This window comes from Cariama cristata, unplaced genomic scaffold, assembly GCF_000690535.1.
Source record: "Cariama cristata isolate BGI_N322 unplaced genomic scaffold, ASM69053v1 scaffold13441, whole genome shotgun sequence".
NCBI classification, from domain to species: Eukaryota; Metazoa; Chordata; class Aves; order Cariamiformes; family Cariamidae; genus Cariama; species Cariama cristata.
The window spans coordinates 51,774-75,739 of NW_009601086.1; the positions used below are offsets into that span (position 1 = coordinate 51,774).

The 23,966-nt window shown below is 53.0% G+C and overlaps 1 protein-coding gene across 1 annotated transcript in view; it reads left to right on the top strand.

Annotated features, from left to right (window-relative positions):
* DNAH1 (dynein, axonemal, heavy chain 1) overlaps nt 1-23,966 on the top strand; it is a gene marked incomplete at its 5' end in the record, with an annotated part of 70,411 nt that extends 46,445 nt beyond the window's left edge. Inside the window, 31 exons of the mRNA XM_009710317.1 lie at nt 268-464; nt 1,288-1,423; nt 2,557-2,765; nt 3,557-3,728; nt 4,079-4,270; nt 4,810-4,920; nt 6,005-6,190; nt 11,078-11,269; nt 11,719-11,886; nt 12,523-12,714; nt 13,138-13,269; nt 13,518-13,643; nt 14,131-14,250; nt 15,094-15,243; nt 15,661-15,821; nt 15,930-16,155; nt 16,240-16,435; nt 16,790-16,941; nt 17,438-17,638; nt 18,061-18,201; nt 18,649-18,807; nt 19,203-19,334; nt 19,523-19,693; nt 20,108-20,287; nt 20,375-20,551; nt 21,305-21,475; nt 21,646-21,776; nt 22,155-22,299; nt 22,571-22,777; nt 23,215-23,449; nt 23,845-23,966. Coding sequence (XP_009708619.1) covers nt 268-464; nt 1,288-1,423; nt 2,557-2,765; nt 3,557-3,728; nt 4,079-4,270; nt 4,810-4,920; nt 6,005-6,190; nt 11,078-11,269; nt 11,719-11,886; nt 12,523-12,714; nt 13,138-13,269; nt 13,518-13,643; nt 14,131-14,250; nt 15,094-15,243; nt 15,661-15,821; nt 15,930-16,155; nt 16,240-16,435; nt 16,790-16,941; nt 17,438-17,638; nt 18,061-18,201; nt 18,649-18,807; nt 19,203-19,334; nt 19,523-19,693; nt 20,108-20,287; nt 20,375-20,551; nt 21,305-21,475; nt 21,646-21,776; nt 22,155-22,299; nt 22,571-22,777; nt 23,215-23,449; nt 23,845-23,966 — 5,190 coding nt within the window. The remainder of the gene's footprint in view (nt 1-267; nt 465-1,287; nt 1,424-2,556; nt 2,766-3,556; nt 3,729-4,078; nt 4,271-4,809; nt 4,921-6,004; nt 6,191-11,077; nt 11,270-11,718; nt 11,887-12,522; nt 12,715-13,137; nt 13,270-13,517; nt 13,644-14,130; nt 14,251-15,093; nt 15,244-15,660; nt 15,822-15,929; nt 16,156-16,239; nt 16,436-16,789; nt 16,942-17,437; nt 17,639-18,060; nt 18,202-18,648; nt 18,808-19,202; nt 19,335-19,522; nt 19,694-20,107; nt 20,288-20,374; nt 20,552-21,304; nt 21,476-21,645; nt 21,777-22,154; nt 22,300-22,570; nt 22,778-23,214; nt 23,450-23,844) is intronic.

The window sequence follows — 23,966 nt, forward strand, 5'->3', positions numbered from 1 at the left end:
GCCCTGGAACAGTATGGGTCAGGCAACCATAAGCTATTTTATTTTGAACTACGCTTTGCTATTTCTCCAGGCAAACAGCACCCCTGGGAACAGCAGACCTCCCCCACAAGCAGCTCCTAGGGAGCAACTAAGAGAGGCAGCTGCTCCCAGACCCTGCTGAGCACCCAGCTCTGCCCTCCCAGATGCCTGGCTGTGCTTACAGATAACCACCCACCCCCTCACAACTGCTTTTATCTGGGAGCAATAATTGACTGTTTCTGCCCACAGCTGAGGGTTGTGATTGAGGATTACCTGGAGGAGTACAATCAAATCAACACCCCAGAACTGAAGCTTGTGCTTTTCATGGATGCAATGCAGCACATCTGCCGCATCAGCCGGATCCTGCGGCAGGCTCCAGGGAATGCTCTTCTCCTGGGTGTTGGGGGAAGTGGGAGACAGTGTCTCACCAGACTGGCATCTCACATGTAAGTAATGCACTCCTCTGCACATAATGTGGAGCAGCTCCATTGGGGCTGCCTCCACAGAATCTCTCTTCCTGCCCTTTCTGCTACTAGTTACACGTTTTTCTGGTTGCTGACTCTTCAGATTCAACACTCAAGAACTAGGGCTCAGTTAACATGCACATCTACGCTAGAAAAATTGGACTCTTTTGCCTGTTGGTAGCTTGGGTTGCTGCTGCAGGCATGCAGCGACTGAGCAAAACCAGCAGGGTCCATATCGGCTCACTGGCCTGTGCAGCACTCAGCATGGCAGGCGGATAGATAGGGGCTTCTTCCTGGGAGCTGGGCAGCAGGAAGACTAAGACAGGAGCTACTAGTGACAAGTGATAAGTGACACTGCCAGCCTGGCAAGTAGGACTGGTGAGTCCTGGGAGCCAAGGGGCCTTAAGCAGGAAACTTGAAGAGCCAGGGAACTGAATACAGGATGTGATCCTAGAGAAACACAACCATGGTTCCCAGGTGCACCAGCCTTTGAGGGCAGCATCACAAAAAAATCCACTTTGCATTGCTCCCTCTGCACTCTGGGGCACTGGGCCCAAAAGCAGTGTGACTCTATTAGCTCATGGAGTTGTACTTCTCCTGGTTTCTGGCTAGCTCAGGTATCGCTGAGTAAAACATGCACTTGGTTTGGTGCTGAACATGCACAAGGACAGGCATGTGCTCAGGACTCATTGCAGGAAAACAACTTGCTAGAGTCCTCTCCCCCTGAGTCTACAACACATACTCAGGATTGACAAAAGAGGAGATTGTAGCTTGATGTAACTCCACAGGCTTCTCTTTCCTTTAGGGCAGATTATGAGTGTTTCCAGATCGAACTGTCCAAAAATTATGGCATGACCGAATGGCGAGATGATGTGAGAAAGATCATGATGAAGGCAGGCCTTCAAAGTCTACCCAAGACGTTCCTATTTGTAGACACACAGGTACAGAAGCGTGGTGGACTCCATCTCAAAAGGAGTCAGAAATACATCTCTAAGCTCAATAAATCCACCTAAAGAGGATTGAGGAGCCTGATACAAACGAGGCACAACTTGTATTTCTTAAGTAGCCGACCTTCATCAGCTTATAAAAAAAGCCCCAGGGAAACTAAAGGTGGTGCAGTTGTTGCTAGAGGGACTGTAGAGCTGTGTGTGAGTGGGCTGATTCTTTTGTTGCTCAAGGAAGCCTCTTTCAGCTCCATCCAAGGCTTTGGTGGGATCAAAGATTTTGGACCCAGCTGCCTGAAGCTAAGCACTACGCTGACCACTGATACTAGTAGTCCTGAGTAACAAAGATGCTGGTAGATCTAGGGCCTTATGCCTGCTGGTTCCACAGGATAATGTTGGCTTGTTACTGTAACTTGCTAATAACTAGGCCAGCTTCTGGAATTCACAGTTATGTTCCCCACAGGCTTTTTTACTGCCTTCATTATCATAGGAACTAAGTCCCTTCTGGCAGTGCCCTAAGCAGTGAGATGAGCATCTGTCAAATGCTGCTTCTTCTTCCATCTATTTTCCCTGCAATGAGAAGCGTATGTGGGAGAAGAGGGGCATGGGAGGGTGCATTTAGTCAAGTGGATGAATGCTGTGTATTTCTGATTTAGCAAAGGTGGAGAGGTGAGTGTAGCTCGAGGGAGATCATCCCACAGACAGTGACACATCCCTACAATTACTGCCTCTCCTACATCAGTGAGCTTTATCCAAATAGTGAAGTGTTCTGTGCTGGAGGAATGAAGACCCAGAGCAACCTGGTGTCTGGGATTTGATTGCAATCACTGTGAGGCAGGGAGCAAGGCCCTGAGCTCAATTTGTTTGTAAGGAGACAGTGAATGGGCAGAAGGTTTGTTCTTAGACACGTACTCGCACCCATGAAACGGCTGAACATGGCTGTTCAGTTGGAAATGCTGGACAAGGGTGAGAGTATACTTTACTGGAGCCAAGTGATCACAGAAAGGATTTCTTATAACAGAGGCTGAGGGCTGTATTTATCCAGAAATCATCTCCATGGCATGTGGAGACATGACTGTCTTATAACTTGGGTAACTGTTGGGGTTTTTTTTTCCCTGTCATCTACTTAGATTAAAAATGAATCCTTCCTCGAGGACATCAACAACCTGCTCAACTCAGGTGACATTCCCAACATTTACAACCCCGATGATCAAGAACAGATCATGACGGCTATGAAGCCTGTTGTTCGAGATCTAGGGCAGCAACCCACCAAGGCCAATTTGATAGCTGCATACACAGGACGGGTTCGCAGCAATATCCACATGGTCCTGTGCATGAGGTACAGTTCAGGAGTAGGATTCCATGCTGTCAATGTTAATTATTCCCTCTTGTCCTTTGCCTTGCATCACTTTGTCATGAGACCTTTGTTTCCAAGCCCCGACTTTGGAGGAGGAGTAAGGTTTGCATACCACCTTCCCATAGGACTCGATACTTTCTTTTACACTTTGCTGGTTTCGAGATGGCATTTGAAAAGTTTAAGAATACGATTATATGTGATCCAGGTTAAATACAAACTTCCTCCTCCTTCATCCTCCATTCTGCTGTTTGTTACAAAAATATCTTGCTTGAATTTGGAGCTCAGTTGCACCATGTTTACTCATGAATCTAGCACATAGTCCATGGGCAGCTTGCTTGCTTGCAGGAGGGCTGCCAGAAGGTACAGGGCATTCTTAGTGCAAGTGGAAGAATCCAGCCCATGATTTTGGTCTGGTGATGCAATCTCTGCACTCACTTGGTTGAAATAGACTTCAGATCATGTTTATTTCTTACCCCTTAAGTGTTCTCCCTAGGGAGGGACCCATAAAACATCATCCCACTACCATCTTAATACTTCCAGAGCATACCCAGGACTTCCAAGGAGTGAGCTGTGACATGTACCTTAGGGCTTGCAGTTCACTACCTGAACTTTCATTCCCTATTTCCCTCCCTCCTCCTTCTTCCTCCTTGGGTGTATTCCCTTCCTTCTTAGTCTGTAAGAGTTCAGGATGATTCTAGGGAAGTAGGAAAGCTATTATATCCTTGTATTTATAGTTAGTTATAACATCTCTTTTCTGCATGTCTTTCCCTCAGCCCTATTGGAGAAGTCTTCCGTGCACGCTTGAGACAGTTCCCCTCTCTCGTGAACTGCTGTACCATCAACTGGTTTAATGAGTGGCCTGCTGAAGCCCTGCAGTGTGTTGCATCCTCCTTCTTGCACGAGATCCCACATCTTGGTGCCAGTACTGAAGATGTCAATGGGATGGTAGGTGCCGCACTCAACACACAAAACACAGCTCCTGTATGCTTAATGTGCCGTATCTATAGATACACATAGACAGTGGATGCAGTATACACCTGCAGAAAGGTCCTGCCCTGTAGCAGAAATGTTTCATGGCAGGGTCATTCAAGTACAGAACTGGTTAGCTTTTGTATGCTTTGAAATAAGCATGTCTATTTGTCACCCTTTCTATGGCATTGAAGCCCACACACATATATAAGCTCTGCTGTGACTGCATACTTAGGCTCTTTGTCAGCCTGTTGTGCTCCCTATGGGCATGACATAGACTTGCCTTCAGTGCTGAATAAGATTGTTTCTTTCCTTTCTCCTTGTAGAGTCAAGTATGTGTAGAAATCCATCAGAGCGTGGCAAAGAAGTGCCAAGTGTACCTAGCAGAGCTGGCCAGACACAATTATGTCACTCCCAAGAGCTACCTCGAGTTCCTCAGTATCTTCAGTTCCCTGATTGGAAAGAAGAAACAGGCACTGAAAATGGCCAAGAACAGGATGAAAAGTGGCCTGGACAAGGTTTGTCCCTCACACCCAGGAGAGTTTTGGGCCCCTATTACCTGCTCTGAGCAGTGTATTTGTAGCTGCAGAGATGAAGTGAGATGCCCTACACACCCCCTGTGTAACATGAGAAAAACTCATGCTAAAGCATATTAGAACTATGCCTTCTGCCAAGGCTAGTCTTTCTGAAGGTCTGAGTCTGTAACCGCTCTAAAAGAATGATGGTCCCCAGTCTTTGGGGGCCACAAACCTCTCTGTAGCTCATCATCTCTCAGAATGTTCCTTATTAACCTTTTAATTGAAAGCCCTGCAACAGCAACATTGTTCTGCTGACCAGTTGCCATGAGCTTATGAAGTAAGGCCCATCGTGTGCAGGCACCATTAGGCGGTACTGTTTATAAGTACACCACAGTGCCAGATTGTTGCTTAAGGAGGAACCAGGGCAAGACCTGCTTTGTACAGCCTGACACCGGGCTGGCAGTACCCACCAGGGCAGCACAGCCCTCTCCTGGGGCTTTCCTTGGCTGCTGCCTGTGCTCTCTGCTCTGTTCCTGCAGCTTCTGCAAACAGCAGAGGACGTAGCGAGGATGCAGGAGGAGCTGGAGTCTGCCCGTCCTCTCCTGGCACAGGCAGCTAAGGAGACACTGGCAACCATGGAGCAACTGCAGGTACCACTGCTGTACAGCTCTGCACTTTGAGCTGGGCTGGACACAGGACTTGGGGGGGCCTTGTGGGGATTGTAGGAAATCCCACTTGATCTGACAGTGAAAAGGCCTCAAATTAGCACAACAGGAATTTATGCAGAGCAGCATTACCAGTGAGAATGGCCTTCTGCTGGCATCCCTGCTCTGGTGTTGGCAAGGGCCAGTCACAACCTACCAGCCAGTTGCTAGCAGAAGCGATGGCTCACATGCCCTCATCTGAAACCACAACCCGGGGTTCAGTCAGCCAAGCTACCAGCTCCCATTCCTCACTGGCTTAAATCCTTGCAAGCGCAGACTAGCAACACTACTAACAGGTTCCCTGTACAACTCTAAGCCCAGACTGTAGCTGAAAGGGGTTGTTCCCCCACATCCTCTTCCCTAGGCAGCTGTTGCAGCCTGCCCCTGCTAGCCCACACCTCAGGGATCACCACACACAGTCACTCATGCCACTGCAGAAGAGGAAACTGTCCTATGTTGGCTGTCACTACCTTCCCCCCTCCTTGTGTTCCTCCCTGCCTGCCTCTGACTGTGGGATGGCCAGACTGAGAGTGAACAGAGACACTAACATCATACAGCTCTATCTGCGATCTCCTGTGTTACCACATAGCAGATAAAGATTAGGCTATATTCCCTTTACACCTCCTAGTAGTGTTTTAACCCTGGGGGTAAGCAGAAGTGACAGTTTTAGAAACAAAGGCTTCAGCATATCTTCTTATTCCTCCATCTCCCTACACCTTTGCATCCCTATGCATCCTCTCCCTGCACCAGTAGGAAAAATGGCTAGAGCAGCTAATTCCTGCAGGACTAACACCATTCCAGGCACAGCCAGAGCTGGAGCTTGTGGATGATCTCTACAGGTTGAGAAAAACCTCCTACTGGTATGATGCAGGAAGGTGATCCCCTCCAGCAGTTAGGCCCCAGCATATCTCCACTGGATGAAAACACCTGACCTGCCAGGACAGCTGTGATCCTTACCTAGCAGCGCTGAGCCAAGTCAAAGGGGTGCTCTGGCTCCAGCATGCTCCTGAGGCCATCTCTGGTGTTGCAGGTGGACACAGCTGTGGCTGAAGAGACAAGAAGTGCTGTGCAGGCTGAGGAGATGAAGGCCAAAGTGAAAGCTCAGACAGCCCAAGCCATTGCAGATGATGCTCAGAAGGACTTGGCTGAAGCCCTCCCAGCCCTGGACGCTGCTCTTGCCAGCCTGAGGAACCTCAACAAAAGTGATGTTACAGAGGTAACTGGGTTGAAGGGGAGGGTGGCAGAGCTGGGTCTGGTCCTGGACAGCCTCTCACTTTGCAATTCCCCTTCTATAGGCTTGCAGCATCCCCAGCCTTTTCCAGCATCTCCATCCATCCCCTTGGGCTCACAGTCTGGGTAGCTGACCATGCAGCTTCTCAGCTTCAGTCCTTCAGAAGCAAAGAGTTTTGAAGGGCACAGAGGCAGCAACTGGCTCCTGGGTATTCCTACATGTTGTTTGCAACTTGTGCTAGAGAGGGTGTTGAGGAGGGCTCACCCCATGGTGCCTGTCTGTAGGGGTGGGTGGCAGGCAGTACCACAATGCAACCCCAAGTATTGACTGCACAGCACAGGGAGAGATCTAGCAGCACGCTATCTGAACCAGCAGGCTCTTTTGAAAGGGAATCCACCACAGGCAGAGAAGAGGAAGAGGAAAGGGCTGGTGAGCTGACTTGAAGGAATACTGGCTTGAAGTAGGATAGTCAGAGAAAGGAGGTTGATTCTGAGCCTGGCAAGTGTCACAGCTCATAACCAAGAGAGCAAACTCAGCCGGTACAAGATTTCACCGCACAGGGTGTAACAGCTGTGGAGGGGAGGGACAGGCTTATTGCTCTGCAATTGTGAATAACAGACCTCTTTATTCCCCACAAAACTTACAAAACTCCTTTCCCCAGAAGATGGGGAAAGGCACAACAGTGTCAGTCCACTTGCCCCAGGCACCCATCCTCTTGTAGACTTGGCATGAAAAGTCTCCTGTCTATACAAGGCTTCCAATGCCAACTCACAAGATGCATCAATATCTTACACATTGTCTAACCCACCCACCAGCTTCAGGAAACTCTTAAATTAAGGAATGAGCTCCCTGCTTCTTTTCAGCCCAGCTGCTGGGCCATGACCCAAGTAACCTGTCACTGAAGCCAGGACCACTGGAGTTCTCTCCCAGTCCAGGTTTCATGACCCAGCCCAACCAAAAGAGGACACCACTTCTATGGCAGGGAGCGAGCATCCCTTTGACCTACTCCTTTGCATAGGGCAGCTCCATCACTGGTTGCTTGGAGAAAGCTTGACGCATGCTTCTCGAGCTCCTCCACCACCTCTCTTAGCAAATCCTGATTGCAGTAAAAATACACATAAAGCTTGCGCTCTGTCTGCAGGATAGGTCTCTCCAGAGATCTGCGCTTGACCTTCAAGTCACTCAAGAGGTCTGTCAGCATTTGGTAGAGGTTGTCTTGCATGGTGATCAGTTGCTGCATCAGCTCAGTGATCTCCTGAGAGGCAGAGCCCAAACACACATGAACATGCAGAAAGAGGGGGATTTCCGCCCACCTGTGGAACAGCTCAGCCCACCAGAAACAAACTACCCACCTGGCTCTGGCCTCCAAACACCTCCAGTCCAAGGAACAGAGGTAGCTTACTAGGCCACCTTGGCTAAGGCACCCCAATCCCTATGCTGAACAGCACATGTGAAAAAGTGAGAATCACCTTTGTCCCTCAGCCAGCCACTGCCTCACTGGATAGCTTTTGGGACAAGGCAAGGATCACAGGCCAACCTCCTCTCCCTCTGTGGGCTGACAGGCAGTAAGTTCTGTCCCCTGCCCCCAGGGAGGATGGCACAGAGGGCTCTGACTCCTAGCCCTGTGCCACCCAGCAAGGCCTGGTGGAGCAGAATTGCTTGCTTACCGGAGAGGAGAGCTGCAGCTGGTTGGAGCTGTTGTACAGCAGCCGATAGAGCTCCTCTGTGGAGGACTCCAGGGCAGGGAGCTCAGACATAGGAGCTGCCACCTGTGCTTCCAGCACTCTCTGGTCCTGAACCAACTGGGAGCACAGGGCTGCTATGGTCTCATAGTGGCAGAAGGGCTGCGTCTCCCCATCTTGCCCCACCAGCATGTCCCAGAGCCTGCAAGAGGGGACAGTCAGCCAGCGGCATGAGCAGTGTGCCAGCGCTGAGGAAGAACAGAGTTCAGGGAACATTGTGCACTGTGGGACTGGGACACAGGCAGCTGTGGGGCAACAATGAGTGGACAGCCACTCCTGATAAGCACCCCATGTCCTGGAGGTCTGGGAAGAGCACTAGACTGGCTCAAGAGCCAGTCAGGGACTCCTTGCTGGCAGACGCCAGCACCAGCTGCTCCAGAGCTGTGCAGGGAGGACTGAGAAGCCCCTGTCAGTGCAGGACACCCAACCAGAGAAAGCTTTTGCTCCAAGCAGCTTGTGCTTCCTTCTGGCCTAGCTCTCCTTCTCCATGGCTGAAGACTGGCCTCTACACTCTCCACCTTGACATCCTAGGAAAACTTCTGTTCTCTTTACTCATTTGCTTCTCCAAGCCTATGCTTTGCTGCACCAGCCCTAGCCAGCCAGGAAGAAGCGGTTGCCATCTTCTCGGGAATTTCACACCACCGTGGAGTCAGGGTGGCTCTGCACTGGCAGAAGAGCACTGCTAGACTGCCTGGTAGCTTGGGTCTGCCGCATGCCTCTCCCATTCCCACGCCACCTCCTCCACATCTAGCTTGTTCCTCATGCACACACACACTTAGGCCCTTACCGTACAGCAGAGAGGTCTTTGGGGTCCATCCATATGCGTGGACAACTCTTCTGCAAGGACCTGGCACCTTTGAAGTAGTCCTGCAGCTCCCGCAGCCTGGTCTGGGCTTCCTTCATGGCAGTTTCCATCTCCTCCAGCTGAGCAGCCCTCTGGTCCAGCTCCTTTCTCTCCCGTTTCAGCTGGAGCTCCAGCAGATCCAGGCGGCTGTGCTGGCTCGCCAGCCACGTAGCTGCCTCCTCCTGCCTCCTGGCAATGCACTGCAGATGGGCAGCTTCCAGGCTAAGCTGCCTCTGCAGGATGGGCAGGCAAGAGAGACGGGCCTCTGCCTTCAGCAGGGCTGGCAGCTGGCAGGTCAGGATCTGTGTGATGTCCCAACGCAGGGCGTGAGTCTGCTTCTGAAGCTTGGCAGCCTGACTCCGGAGCTCCACCTCAACCGCATGCTGTGCAGGGGGACAAGACAGGCTGGTGTCAGGGTGCACTGCTAGAGCTGCCTGGCTCTGCCACTCCCTCCTGATGTATCAGCTGTGCTCCAGCATTCAAAAGGAGGGACTGCCTATGGCATAGGCAGACCCTGCCATAAAGGCTGGTGGACGAAAGGGAGCACTGGCCCTACCTGGTTCTCCTCAAGAGCTTCCAGAGTCTTCTGGGCCCACTCCAGCACAGCACAGTTGCCTTCCACTTTTGCTGACATGACTATAACCTCCCTCTGGGCACAGATACGTGCTGTCTGCATTTGGCTCAGCTCCTTCCAGCAGCTGTCTTGGTCCTCCAGTAGCTCACCTCCATCAGTCCCGGGGCTTTTCAGCATCGTTTGCTTGGCATCCGTTCTCTCTGTGGCTTCCTGGCTGCCATCTCTCTCCTCCCTCATGCTCAATACCTCTCTCCCATTCCCCCCCTCCACTAGCAGCTCTGCTCTTGAGCCTTGGACCAGTATTCCCTGACTTGCTGGTGCCACCCCCCATGGTGTCTTTGCACACTCTTGATAAGGAGCTCCTCTTCTTCCTTCTGGTATTTCCCAGTCTGAGTCCATCAGTGTCCCAGCCTCCAGTCTTTCCTTCAGGCTGCTCTCTCCCTGTGCACTTGCTCCCTGAGCATCTGGAGCCTGGACAGTCCCTGGTAGGACCTGCTGGATGAACCTCTCAAACGCATCGGTGGCCTGTTGTTCTCGCTGCATGTAAGGGTCAAGATCCATCTCACACAGCAGTGCCGGCGGCCAGCCTTTCCCCATGTCCCCATGCCACTCTGCCAACTGCTTTGCAGCCTTGCTAATCTGGCTCAGGACAGCACTGGTTTGTAAGATCTCCACTTCCAGGTCTATGTGAGCCTTCTTCAAGTCCTGTTTCACCACTTTCTCCTCCTCCTCCAAATAACTCAGCTCCCGCTGCAGGCTGGCTGCCCAAACCTGCAGCTTACTGTGCCGCCAAAGCTGACAGTCGCGATAGTCCTGAAGCTCCCAAAGCTCCTGCTGTAGGGCCTCCAGAGAGGGACCCTCATCATCCTGTTTCATGCTTGAGAGCTGGTGGCACATCTGCAACGCCTGCTCGAGGGCATCACCTTCGAGGATGGGCTTGCCTGCAGCCAGCAGGGCATCATAGGCCTCCACCTCAGCTGGGCTCAGCACGTTCTCCTCACCCACTGTGCTGCAGAACCACTCAAGGAACTGCTTTGTTTGAGGGCAGTCAAAGAGCCAGTCAAAGTCCTTCTCACAGAGGGTGTCTGCATCAGGGTAGACCAGCCTCAGTGTTGCCAGAAACTCTGTCCCTCTGTTGACTGTGTCCAGTAGAAAGGCCTGGGAGTATCTCTGGCTAAACATGGCAGGGATGGTCAGCACTAGAAGGGAAAAAAGGAGTCATCCTTAAGGGTCCTGACACTCACAGCCGTCTCAAGGGTGCCACAGCAGCACTCCTAGCTGCCTGCTTCAGGAGAGACTCAAGCAGTCCCTCCACAAGAGCTGCAGACCACCTCTTGGGAACAGCATTGCTACAGTGGGGTACAAGAAAAATAAGAGCCCATAGAGCAAGGGAGAAAGCCTACCCATGCCCCATTTCCATACAGCCTCCTCCCTAGGGCTGTACAGATCTGGTTCCTTTGCTATGACATCTTCAGCCTGTACGATATACCTATCAGAGCATCAGGGCAGGCTTTTTCAGCCTACCTATAGTTTGTTCCATGCCCTTTCTGATAACCAGCTTTCCCTTCAAATACCTCTGTCCTTCCTGCCTGTGCATTGCATCTTCTAAATATCCTGCCTCTGGTCCCAGTCTCTCCTGGAGCAGCTGAGGGATGAGCACCCCACCTCACGGAGAACCAGGCTAACCCATTGTCTCCATTGGGGTTTTGAAGGTACGAGCAATGCAGCGGCCTCCCCTCGGTGTGAAGATGGTGATTGAAGCCGTCTGCATTATGAAAGGAATCAAGCCCAAGAGGGTGGCAGGAGAAAAGCTAGGCTCCAAGGTGGATGACTACTGGGAGCCAGGCAGGGGCCTTCTCCAGGACCCAGGGAAGTTCCTGGATAGCCTGCTTAAGTATGATAAGGTAAGTGATGGCCAGGGATCAGATATTGCCTCACAGAGATGCTTCTTACAGCAATGAAGCTTAAAGCTCCTTGCGGGCAACACCCTTCAGCAGTACAGAGGATGAGGACATATTTGCCCTGGAAGTCCTCGTGTCAGCTGGCTGCACTTTGTTGCCTTGGGCAATGGGACCCAGAAGCACAAGTCTCCCCCTTCTATCCCTCTGCTCTTTCCATGTGGAGGAGCTGGATGGAAGTGGTATGGGAAGGGATTTACCCAGTCCTACAGCTGTGCCTCCTAGGCCTCAACACAGAGCAATTTGATTCCTCTTGCTCCAGCGCGATGCCTTAACCACACTGCTAGGTCCTGGGGCAGGCTGCAGCCCCTGGGGGAAGTCCTTTGAGACCCTTCTCAGTAAGATCTCTAGCACCCTCATCACTGATCTCCTTTCTCTCCCACCATTCCTTGCAGGACCACATAGCAGACACTGTGATCAGGGCCATCCAGCCCTACATTGACAGTGAGGAGTTTCAGCCAGCTGCCATTGCCAAGGTCTCCAAAGCTTGCACCTCCATCTGCCAGTGGGTGCGTGCCATGCACAAGTACCACTTTGTGGCCAAGGTTGTGGAGCCCAAGCGGGTAAGAGGCAACGTGACCCAGTTGCTCTAGGTGTTAGGGAACACAGTATTAGCAGCCCCCTTTCTGCAGAACATGCTGAGAATCACGATGTACAGCAGGTCAGAGTATAGTGTTCAGACCAAGCCTTAGTAGAGCCAAAGCCTCAAAACCCGTTAACATAATAAAGTAGAAAAAATCAGCCTAGAATATGCTAGGCCAGAAGTGATACCTTGTTCTTAGTGCTGAGTTCCTGGTTCAGCAGAAACCGTACTTATAGAAGCATTCCCACATCTCACTAGTGTTTCAGCCTTAATCCTCTCCAAGCCTAGCTATTTCTTTATTATTATTTTGAGGCAAGCAGAGAAACCTTTCCTCACGTTCACCAGTGGGCCACATCCCAAGCTTGTGTAAGCTGGTACAGGCTTTTAGCTTTTTGGAGCTATGCAGAAATGCCCTCCTCACCCCTACTTTTATTCCTGGGCTTGTAGAACCTGCCCCTGGAGTTAGGCAGGTCAACCGTTGTTGTACAGGGAAGGATCTCAGTATCAGCTAGTGCATCTGTGGAAAACCAACTCTTGCTCCAGGGTCTCTGGCTTTTTGGGGAAGAGCCTGGCCACATGCCCAACATACCCAGTGTTCCCTTGTACATCTCCACAGCAAGCCTGGCGGGAGGCAGAAGAGGACCTGCGTGCCACTGAACAGGTCCTTGGGGAAGCTAAGGAACACCTGAGGGAGGCTGAAGGTGGTATTGCCATGCTGCAAGCCAAGTACAAGATCTGCATAGCCAAGAAGGAGGAGTTGGAGATGAAGTATGAGCAGTGCCAGCAGAGACTGGGCCGTGCCAATATGGTAAGGGACAGAGCTGGGTTCTGCCTGCTTACATGAGACAACCTGATTTCAGGTCAAGGAGCACCGTGGTGAAAATATCTATGTGCCTTGCAACTCATGACAATCCTAGGTTGAAGCTGCCTGGCCGGATCTCAGCAGCACAACAGGACTGGGAAGCTAAGCTAGCCAGGCACTGGTGTGAAAAGCTGCTGTCCTCCTGTGCACAGCTTCTTCAACCAGCAGTGGGTCTCCAGGACAGCTGAGAGCCACCCAGTAATCCCAGGATTTAGTGCTCAAAGCTGGAGACAGAATTCAGGATATGGCAGGGGCCACCCTGCAACCTCTGGTCACCAAAGTTACCTGCAGCATTACCCAGAGAGCAGCAGGTCCAGGACTCAAGGTTAGGCTCCACAGCAGCTCTCACATGTGCAATTTATCCCACAGCTCATAAACAGCCTGGCTGATGAGAAGGTGCGCTGGCAGGACACTGTAGAGAACCTGGATTACAAGATCAACAACATCACTGGGGACATGCTGGTTGCAGCTGGCTTTGTGGCCTACTTGGGCCCTTTCACAGTAAGTGTGCAATGCTCCCTGCGAGGGGCTCGGTTAGCTGCTCTGCTCTCCTGGCCTCTTGCTGTTGCTGGCCATATCTGCTGGGAGAAAGGAATAGGGCAGAGGGGTGCAAGATCCCTCCTGGATCTTTTTCCGTTTGTGCCAGAGGCTGCATGAGATCTCATTTGAATGGGAACAGGAGGGTTTAGATGCTCACAGCAGACTAGCTGCAACTAAGGGAAAGGCTATGATGGTGCTTCTCGTGGCAGGAGCACTACCGCGTAGCGCTGTGCAAGGAGTGGCTGAGGCAGCTCTCAGAAAACAACATTCCTCACACCAAGGAGCCAAACCTGATCAGCACCCTTGGAGACCCTGTGGAAATCCGCTCCTGGCAGGCAAGTTGCAGAAAAACCCAACAACTTCAGGCTGAAGGTGCTTCAGGCAAAGGCTAAAACACTCGGCTCACCACTCACCTGCAGCAAAGGACAGACCCCAAACAGCTCGATAAGAACCAAGCACCTCCATGCTGCAGAGCTGGAATTGCTGCCGGGGCTCCTTGCGCAATGAGCAGGAGAGGACGTGGCAGCATCAAGCAGCAGCTTTGAGGGCATCAGCCTTAACCCATAAGGCTTCCCCTTTATGGATCACAGGCTTAGAGCAAAGCCCTGGCCATAGCCTGCCCAAGCCTAACCCTGCCAGCACAGCTCTGTCCCATGGCCCACCTGCTTCAGGCAGAGCCACATCTCTGGGCTCAGCTGCTGTTAGAGGTACCCTCACCACCATCCTCTACCCACCACACTGGGACCACAGCAGCAAGGGCTTCTCTCTTGTCAGCTGTGTTGTGCTACCAGGTGTTCCCAACAGCTTTTTCTACCCCATTAGATTGCTGGTTTACCCAATGACACACTGTCTGTGGAGAATGGGATAATAACACAATTCTCCCAGCGCTGGACTCACTACATAGATCCCCAAGGACAAGCAAACAAGTGGATCAAGAATCTGGTAAGAGTTGTGGGGATGAAATCCAGGTCTGCCAAGATCGGGGAAGCAGCTTTCTGTTAGGAGCTGCTCAGAGCAGCCTCAGGCTTTGGGCTCCAGAGCTGCAAGACTCAACACTGCCCCAGCCCAGCCTTCCCAGCATCAGACAGGTTCCACATCTGTGTTCATCCCAGGTGGATTTCCCTGCTTGGGGAAATCAGCATAGGGCAGGAAGGGCACTGCTGTAAGCAAGTGAGGCATCAGATTCCCACTCTGCCTCTCCACTAGCATTCTGGGGGCCTTACATCCTTCACCACACCCTAAAGCACAACAGAACAACACTAGGATCTCCCATAAGAGCTTTTAGGGTCCCTAGGACAGAAGGGATCCGGATAACATTACCTGGCTAGTGAGCACAGTTCCTGCTGCCAGAGCACTGGGAACAGAGACCACCACCTCTACTCTTCCTCCAGAGAGGTACCCACTGCCCTTTTGAAGGCTCAGGTGGGAGGCTCAGGTAGCTGTTCCTGTTTTGCTCCCCGAGGACTTTTCCCACCCACCTGCTCTCACTTTGCAGGCAAATGAGCTCTGAGTTACCAGTGTGGGACTCTGCAGGAGTATAGGTCTTTGAAGGAGGTTCTCCCAGTTCCCCCCACTTCGCTGCTGTCTTACTGAGCTCTCTCTAGTGCCTGTTGATACGGGCTAAAGTTGCCAAAATAGCAAAAAACTAGCCAAGCAAGAAAAGATACAATTTCTGCTGCTGTGGGGAGCTAAATCAGCCCAGTGAGAGGTGTACCATGCACCAGAGCTGGATGTGAAGAAGGGCAGGACACCGCAGGGACCCTGCTCTCCCCTCCTTCCTTTCAGGAGAAAGTGAACTGCCTAGAGGTGGCCAAGCCAAGCAACCAGGACTTCCTCTGCAGTCTGGAAAATGCAATTACCTTTGGGAAGCCCTTCCTGCTGGAGAATGTCGATGAGGAGCTAGATCCTGCCCTTAAGCCTGTCCTGCTTAAACAGGTCCTATGTCTCACTTTGGCAAGGAGGGGCAGTGGGTACCTGGCTGGGCTGGAAGGGAGCATCTGGCCAGGGTACAGTGGGACGTGGTGGGTTTGTAGGTCTCTCTGGGCTGGCAGCAGTCACTTGGATGTTGCCTGTTCTGTGCTTGCATGTCTTGGCCAGGGCTCAAAAATGTTGGCAGCCTCCTGCACACCCCAGTCTCCTGCCAGCAGGTGTCTTTGCCTGGGAGGCAGGGCCATGGAGTACAGCAGCTCTGTTCAGGTTCAGGCCTTGATGTCTGCCAGGTGGCTTTGAGCTCCTCTGTCCAGAGAGCCTTCAGACTCTGTCCTCACTGCAGAGCCCAGGGCATGGCAGGATGCCTTCCCTCACAAGAGGTAGCCATCCCAGCCTTCCTGTATTTGTCCCTCTCTGGTACAGACCTACAAACAGGAAGGCAACACTGTGATGAAGCTGGGGGATACAGTGATCCCATACCATGATGGTTTCAAGATGTACATCACCACCAACCTGCCCAACCCTCACTACAGCCCCGAGGTCTCAACGAAGCTCACCCTCATCAACTTCACCCTCTCACCAAGGTACCTGCTTACCCCATTAGCTGCCCATGCTGCTCAGCCTCATTCCTCGCAGTCCTCAAACCCTCAGGCCTGTTTCCCCCACCCTCACCTGCATGGCTTTTGTTGTAGTGGCTTGGAAGACCAACTGCTGGGAGAAGTGGTGGCTGCAGAGCGGCCTGACTTAGAAGAAGCTAGAAACCAGCTAATTGTTAGCAATGCCAAGATGCACCAGGAGCTGAAGGAGATAGAAGACCAGATCTTGTATCGGCTCAGCACTTCTGAAGGAAACCCTGTAGATGACTTGGAGCTCATCAAAGTGCTGGAGGTGTCCAAGCTCAAGGCAGGAGAGATCCAGGTCAGAGGTGGAGGTGCTCCTCCCCTGCAGCTCCCCATCCCCTGCCAGCACTCCACTAACCATGACGTCTCTTCTGTCCTCCAGGCCAAGGTAATGGTGGCAGAGCAGACAGAGAAGGACATCAACATGACCCGCCTGCAGTATGTGCCCGTGGCTGTCCGCTCACAGATCCTCTACTTCTGTGTCTCAGACCTGTCCAATGTGGACCCCATGTACCAGTACTCACTTGAGTGGTTCCTCAACATCTTCCTAATGGGGATCAGTAACTCCGAGAGAGCAGGTGCCAGCCTCAAACAACCCCTCCCAGCCTCTTCCTTACTCACATTCCTGGTCTAGTAGCACCAGAAGCAGCATGTGTTAGCCAGGATGGTGGTGGCTGGGCCCACGTAAGCTGCTGTGGTGCAGTGTGGGCTCCCTCCCAGTGCTGAATCTTTTCTTGTGTGTGCTGAGTCTCACAGCTCTGTGCTTTCACAGGGGTTTCTGTGCCCAGTCTGTATTTGAGAGCAGCATCTCTTCTTCCTGGGCAGGGTGTGGGTGTAGCCCTGAGACCAGGAACCAATAGTTGATGTGGCGAGCATCCTCCACATCACCTGTAGCACCCACCACCCTTGTCTGGTTGTTGCCTTTTTTTCAGACACCCTAAAGGACCGAATCATGAACATCAACAACTACATCACCTTCAGTCTCTACAGCAATGTGTGCTGTAGCCTCTTTGAGAAGCACAAGCTCATGTTTGCCTTCCTGGTTTGCGTCCGGATTCTGATGAATGATGGGCAGATTGATACGGTGAGCACGTCACCTTGGTACTTTGATGGGATCCCATCAGGGCAACTCAACCCCTGCCTGTTCAGCCTGCTGGAATAGCGTGGGAGTGGAAAGGAGCCTTGTTCCCTGAGGTTGGGGACAGGTTTGGCAGGCTGGTGGGCAAACCTGGGGCCTCTGTCTTCGCTCAGATCTCAAACCTTTCCTTGTGTCAATATGCAGAGCTACCTAGCCTGAACCACCTGCGGCTTTTGCCAGTTTGCTGCCAGACTGCTGCAAAGGTTAGCAAGTTTGGAGGGAGCAGGCAGGGATTAGAAGACGGAGAAATGTTAGTGGCAGCTGAACAGTGATGTTGATCTCACCAGACCCTCCCGTTCACTTACTCCTCGACACGCACACCGGGCAGGAGAGGCAGCCAGAAAGTTACTTCAGGATTTTAGTTGGATATGGCACAAACCCACGTGCCTCAGGCCCAGGCAGGTAAGCTATAATCCATGGCCATGTCCTATCCTGTTCCCAGGACGAGTGGCAGTACCTGCTGTCAGGAGGCACCATAAAGGAGATGAGGGAGAACCCAGCTCCGGCTTGGCTGTATGAGAGAGCATGGGGAGACATCCTGGCCTTGAGCAGCCTGAAGAACTTCTCCGGCTTCGCCAATGATTTTGCAGCCAACCTTGTAGCATTCAGGGCCATTTTTGACAGCCCCAAGCCTCACAGGCAAGTGCCCCCTGCTTTGTCAGCTTAGCTGTACTGCACCCGGCAGGTAATGGCAGCCCCGAGAGAGGAAGAGAAACCAATACAGCCGCAGTACCAGCTCTGCTCCCAGTGCAGTGCCATGCAAGGGAGAGCACAAGGCATTCCCTTGTCTCCTCAAGGGTGGCCCTTGCCTGTGCATGTTGCTGTCCCAAGGCAGGGCCACGCAATACCTTAGCCCAGCAGTATTTGGTGCTTCCCCAGTGGAAGCAGCTTTGGCTTGCCTGCTGAGGGTTTCAAAGCTACAGACAACCACCTCAACCAAGTGACTGGAAGGTCCTTGTCGCTTTGGAAACCTCAGTGGCTGCCTGTAGGCAACTTAGGTGCTTCCTGGGGAGCTGCAGGATCTGGCACATCCCCCCAGAATGCACCTAATTGCTTTGCAGAGAGCCCCTGCCCGGGAAGTGGGAAGCTGAGCTTGATGCGTTCCAGAAGCTGCTGGTTCTGCGGTGTCTGCGGGGAGATAAGATCACCAACGCCATGCAGGACTTTGTGGCTCTGAACCTGGATCCACACTTCATTGAGCCACAGGTAACCAGCCAACAGGAAGCGCCAGTGGGGCCAGGAGTGGAGCAGGAGGCCTCAACCTTGCTGTAAATGGGCCATCAGCATTTTCCAATTCCAGTGAGGGTGCTCGTGCTTCTCTGCAACTGCAGTGTTCCCACAGCTGGGGAAACACTTATGTCTGATGAAGGATAGCCTACCTAATGGCCACCAGTTAAATCACACTGGGAGGGGACAGATAGTGCAGGCATATGGGGGAAGAGTTTGAATGACAAATGGGAAAGCGGTTACTGCCCTGATCCTAATGCTGCCAGAGGAGAGCTGTACTAGGGCCTTACTGAACATATTTCTGGCCTCAGCACCCAAGAGCATGCCGGTGCCTTGGAGAGGAGCAGGAGGTCAGGCAGAGTGAGGAGGTGGCATGTGTGGTTGCCACTATGGCCCCCCGGCTCTGACCAACTTTCTGTGTTGCAGACCACTGACCTCTCGGTCATCTTCAGGGAGTCCACTGCCACCACCCCCCTGGTGTTCGTGCTGTCTCCGGGCACTGACCCCGCTGCTGACCTCTACAAGTTTGCTGAAGAAATGAAGTTCTCCCAAAAGCTCTCTGCCATTTCTCTGGGCCAAGGCCAGGTAAGCTGCTGGTGCCCATCTGGGGCAGTACCATCCTGCCAGCACTCCCAGCAATCTCACCTGACTCCAAGTAGGTCAAACACCTTTGCAGCACAGTGAAAACGCCCTCCTGCCCCAGGGCCCTTAACTCCTGCCAGCTGGAGGAGCCAGTTCAGTGGTGGGGTTGCAGCAGTTCCCCCCTATAGTGCCCTCTAACTTCCCAAATTCATCCCCAGTTCTTCTGTTCCCTCCATCTTCCCACACAGGCTTGCAAAAGGGGGATGCCAGGGGGATGAAGCCAGGCTGCAGCTCTGGAAAGTGGTCATTCCACCCAGCAGCTGTCTGCCTGTCCAGCTCAGTGGGGCACAACCCACAAGGGACCAGAGCCTCTGAGCTCATCCCATCTGCCTCCTCAGGGCCCCCGTGCTGAAGCCATGATGCACAGTGCCATGGAGCAAGGCAACTGGGTCTTCTTCCAGAACTGCCACCTGGCCCCCAGCTGGATGCCTTCACTGGAGAGACTCGTCAAGGGCATTGACTCCAGCAAGGTGAGCTGTTCTACCAAGCAGCCTGCCTGCTCTGAGGATAACGAGCAGGAGGCTGGAGCCCTGGGAAGAGCCCAGATCTAGTTCAGTCCCATCCACAGGTTCCCTGTAATACCAGAGGGTCAGTGCAGGAGGAACTGCAGTGGCCATGCCTGCACCCTCTGAGCATTTGCTGCCTTCTGGATTTCCAGGTGCATCAGGACTTTCGCCTCTGGCTCACCAGTCTACCGAGCAGCCACTTCCCTGTGTCCATCCTCCAGAATGGCTCCAAGATGACCATTGAGCCCCCCCACGGGGTCAAGGCCAACCTGCTCAAGTCCTACTTTAGTTTCAGTGATGACTTCTTGAATTCTTGCCCCAAGGTAAGCTTTGGTTTGCTATCCCCAGCCCATGCCTGCTCCACCTGGGTGTTGCTCCTCTCCAGGTATAGATCTTCCTCCCCGCTAGAGCTCTCACGTGCTAGAGAAGGGCTGGTGGTATTTCTCATAAGCCTGCATCTAGTCTGTGATGAGCCAATTAGAAGTTTCACTTTGAGAAACAGAAGGAACAGGATTGCAGAGGCCTGGTGTAAGAGACTTGCAGCTCTCTTGAAGCAAAGGAGTGGGCCACAGCCTCCCCCAGCACAGCAGCCTGACTGAGGTTTCCACCTCTCCAGGCTCCAGTTGGCACTGCTGCATTGGCACAGCTCCTCTGCCAGGTCCCAGCAGGATCTGACCCCATCCAAAGATGCCTCCTCCCAAGCTGAGCATCTCTTCTCCCTGCTCTCCTGCCCACAGGTCACAGAGTTTAAATCCTTGTTGCTGTCACTTTGCTTCTTCCATGCCAACATGCTGGAGAGGAGAAAGTTTGGGCCTCTGGGGTTCAACATTCCCTATGAGTTCACAGATGGAGACCTCCGCATCTGCATCAGTCAATTACAGATGTTCTTGAGCGAATACACAGACATCCCGTACAAGGTAAGCGCGTGAGCTGGTCCCTCCTGCGGAGGCAACAGGCTCATGACGCACATGCAGGTCAGAAAGCCATGGTGGGGTCCCTCACAGGTTCTGAAGTACACGGCTGGGGAGATCAACTACGGCGGACGTGTGACTGACGACTGGGACAGGCGCTGCATCATGAGTATTTTGGAAGATTTCTACAAGCCTGAGGTTTTAATTCCTGAGTTTGCCTATTCTGAATCAGGGATTTACAAGCAGATCAGTACCTCGTCTGATCTCGACGTAAGTACTCATGTATCAAATTGCAACTCGTAGATCTAGTTCGTAGTGCAAAAGGGACCTACGCCTCCCTGAAACCCGTTGCATTTCCAGTTCCCTGGGGGAATGTAAGTTTGTAGGAACCTGAGGATCTTGAGCTGCTTTCAGGAAGCTGCATCTGTTTGAAGCAACAGGAGGAAAATCTTGTCCCTGTGCGCAGGAGGTGGTAGCAGCTATGAGCAGAGTTCCCTAGCTGAAAGCTTTTGTACTCTTGAGTCATTTTGATACCAGAAACCTTAAGTACCCAAGAAGCTCTGCAGGAAGCTCACTGCCAAGCTGCCCGTTCTTATAGCATGTATTTGCTTCCACACAAGTGCGATTTAACTCCCCAGCCAGACTACAAACCATGGCTACGGCCTCCGCTCAGCCACCAAACCCGGCTCAGCGGAGCTGCCACCCCATGAGCCTCCCCAGCAGCCCAAGTTCTGCATCAGCAAACATTGCTCTGGGCACGCATAAGCTGTCCCTAAGTCAAAGCCGCAAGTTGTGTTTCCTGGCTGTGACAGGGGCCAAAGAGCTATGTAAAAGTTGGACGAATGAATCTCAAACACCAAGACAAGGAATATCTCTCAGCCAAGTCTGTGATCTGCTGGGTTTACCTTATCCAGCAACCCTGGCTTAGTCATTTTTTTCAGACCAGGCCCATAGCATCCCAAAGGGACACCACAGCTTTATTCTGTGCCCTTGGCCTCACGGCCTGTGTGGATTCCTTCCCAGGACTACCTCCAGTACATCAAGAGCCTGCCGCTCACTGATAGCCCCGAGTTCTTTGGTTTACATGACAACGCCAACATCACCTTCACTCAGAATGAGACCTTTGCTCTGCTAAGGGTGATTACGCAGCTGCAACCCAAGACCTTCTCTATGGGAGGCCGCAGCAGGGAAGAGGTGGGTGCCCTGATCCCATCAGCGCTCTGGCAGCCTGTGCCCAGCACAGGCAGCAAGCACAAACACTGGCTCTCAGCGAGTGCCACCCTGCCAGCTGGGTGGGTTAGCTCTCCCCCTTCTCAGCAGCTGTGGCCAGGAGGATGCTCACCCGCTCGCTACCTTCCTTCCAGCTCGTGGAGGAGACCTCCAAGGACATCCTGGCAAAGCTGCCTGCTCCCATGAACCTGCAGGAGGTCATCCACAAATACCCACTGCTCTACGAAGAGTCCATGAATACAGTGCTGGTACAGGAGGTGATCAGGTAAAACCCCTGTGGGATCACGTCCTGGGCCAGCAACTGGCTGGTCCCTTGGGCAACAGCAGAGATGTGCAGGTCCCTGCTCCCACCCGCGTTGCTGAGCATGGCAGCGGGGTTGGCAGCCATGCTAACAACTGTGTTGTCCCAGCCAGGACCTTCAGCCGATCGCTGTCCTGTGGGGACTGATCAGTGTCTCCATCCACTACCGTCAGCAATTCAGGGCTGGGGGGGCAGCTATGAGACCCCCTTAAAGAGGAAAAGGGCTGGGGGTTACACGGAGGAGCTGCACTCGTCGTACAGAGATCCAGACCCTCTCTGGGCCGACATGGGTGATAAACCACTGCGCTGAGTTGCTCTGCTCCCTCTCCTCTTTCTCTGTAGGTACAACAGGCTCCTGGAAGTGATTGCTCAGACACTGAAGGATTTGCTGAAAGCTCTAAAGGGCCTGGTCGTGATGTCCTCTCAGCTGGAGCTGATGGCCAGCAGCTTGTACAACAACACTGTCCCCGAGGTGTGGAATGCCAAGGTACGTGCCCCAGCCAGCCCAGCTGTCCGCAGGAGCTCATCCAAACCAGGGGAATGGGTGATCAACGACCACAGCTGGACTGGGCTGTCTCATGTGGAGCTGGCTCTTCTTCCTCTGGCATGGAAATGTCTCCTGCCTACTGCAGCTCACAGTTGTTCCCAGTCCCAGGCTGGATGAATCCCTGGGCTCTGAGCAATTGTCAGCAACTGGGGCACAAGGTCTAGGGTGTCCTTGATTGTATTCAACACCTTCCTCTGTGGATGTCTCACAGGCCTACCCATCGCTGAAGCCCTTGGCATCCTGGGTGAACGACTTAGTGCAACGGATTGAATTCCTGCAGAAATGGATCAGCCACGGGATCCCCTCTGTGTTCTGGATCAGTGGGTTCTTCTTCCCCCAGGCCTTCCTCACCGGGACGCTGCAGAACTTCGCCAGGAAGTCTGTCATCTCCATCGACACCATCTCATTTAGCTTCAAGGTCAGCAAGTCAGCCAGAAGCTCTGGATTTTTCTGGATTTTTTTTGAATCTGCTGCTAAAAGGCCACAAAGGCAGCAGCTCTAGCCCTGACCTGCCCAAGAGGTGAAGCCACTAACTGCACAGCTGCCCATGGGCCCCACCATCCCCTTTGTGCTCAGATACACCCACCCACACTGCCAGACACCTCCACAAGGCAAGCAGAGGCTTCTTTGCCTCTCTAGAGCTGCTCAGGTCCCCCCTACACAGGCTTTGCCACAGGCTGCCCCACAGCCTTATGATGTGAGATGCCAGAAAACCCAGCCCAGCTCATCTGAGAGCTGGGGCAGACTCCCCTTTCGCAGCCCTGACTTAACTAAGAGCAGCTTAAGGGGGTCCTTGGGGCTGAGCCGCCAGGGATATGCCTTGATCAAGGGCCCTGGGCCCGCTCTCCTCTGCAGGTGATGAAGGAGTCGGTGAGTGAGCTCACTCGCCATCCCGACGAAGGCTGCTACATCCATGGCTTGTTTCTTGAAGGCGCCCGCTGGGACCCCGCTGCGTTTCAGCTCATGGAGTCGCGCCCCAAAGAGCTTTACACAGAGATGGCCGTCATCTGGCTGCTTCCTGTCCCCAACCACAAGCCTCCAGCCACTGGCACCTACCTGTGCCCAATCTATAAGACTCTCACTCGTGCAGGTAGGTGCCCTAAAGACAGACCTCCAGAAGCAAGGGAGATTGTAGAAGCAGCTAGGAAGGGAAGCCCCCACGAAGCTGGCGGAGGGTCTTGTGGCTCTCGGGTCAGACACTGGCACGGAGCAAGGCACTGCTGGCTGAGACCATCCAGGGAAAAAAAGATATCTCCTGCTGTGGTTGTAGAGATGGAGCAGCCAGGCACACTGGCTATGCAGCAGTGCCTCTGAGCAGGCTCTCCTCAAGCCCACACCCAAAACCACACAGCCCTGCTCAGCCTGTCAACTAGCACGGGGATGGGACGGGATCTCGCGTGGAGTCACTTGTATGGGACTCCCCGATCAGTGTGCAGCAGCCAGGGCTGCGGTAACCCCCTCTCACCCTTGCTTCCCCCGTTACAGGCATGCTGTCAACAACAGGCCACTCCACCAACTACGTGATGGCTGTGGAGATCCCTACGGACAAGCCGCAGAAGCACTGGATCAAACGGGGCACAGCCTTGATCTGCGCCCTGGACTTCTAG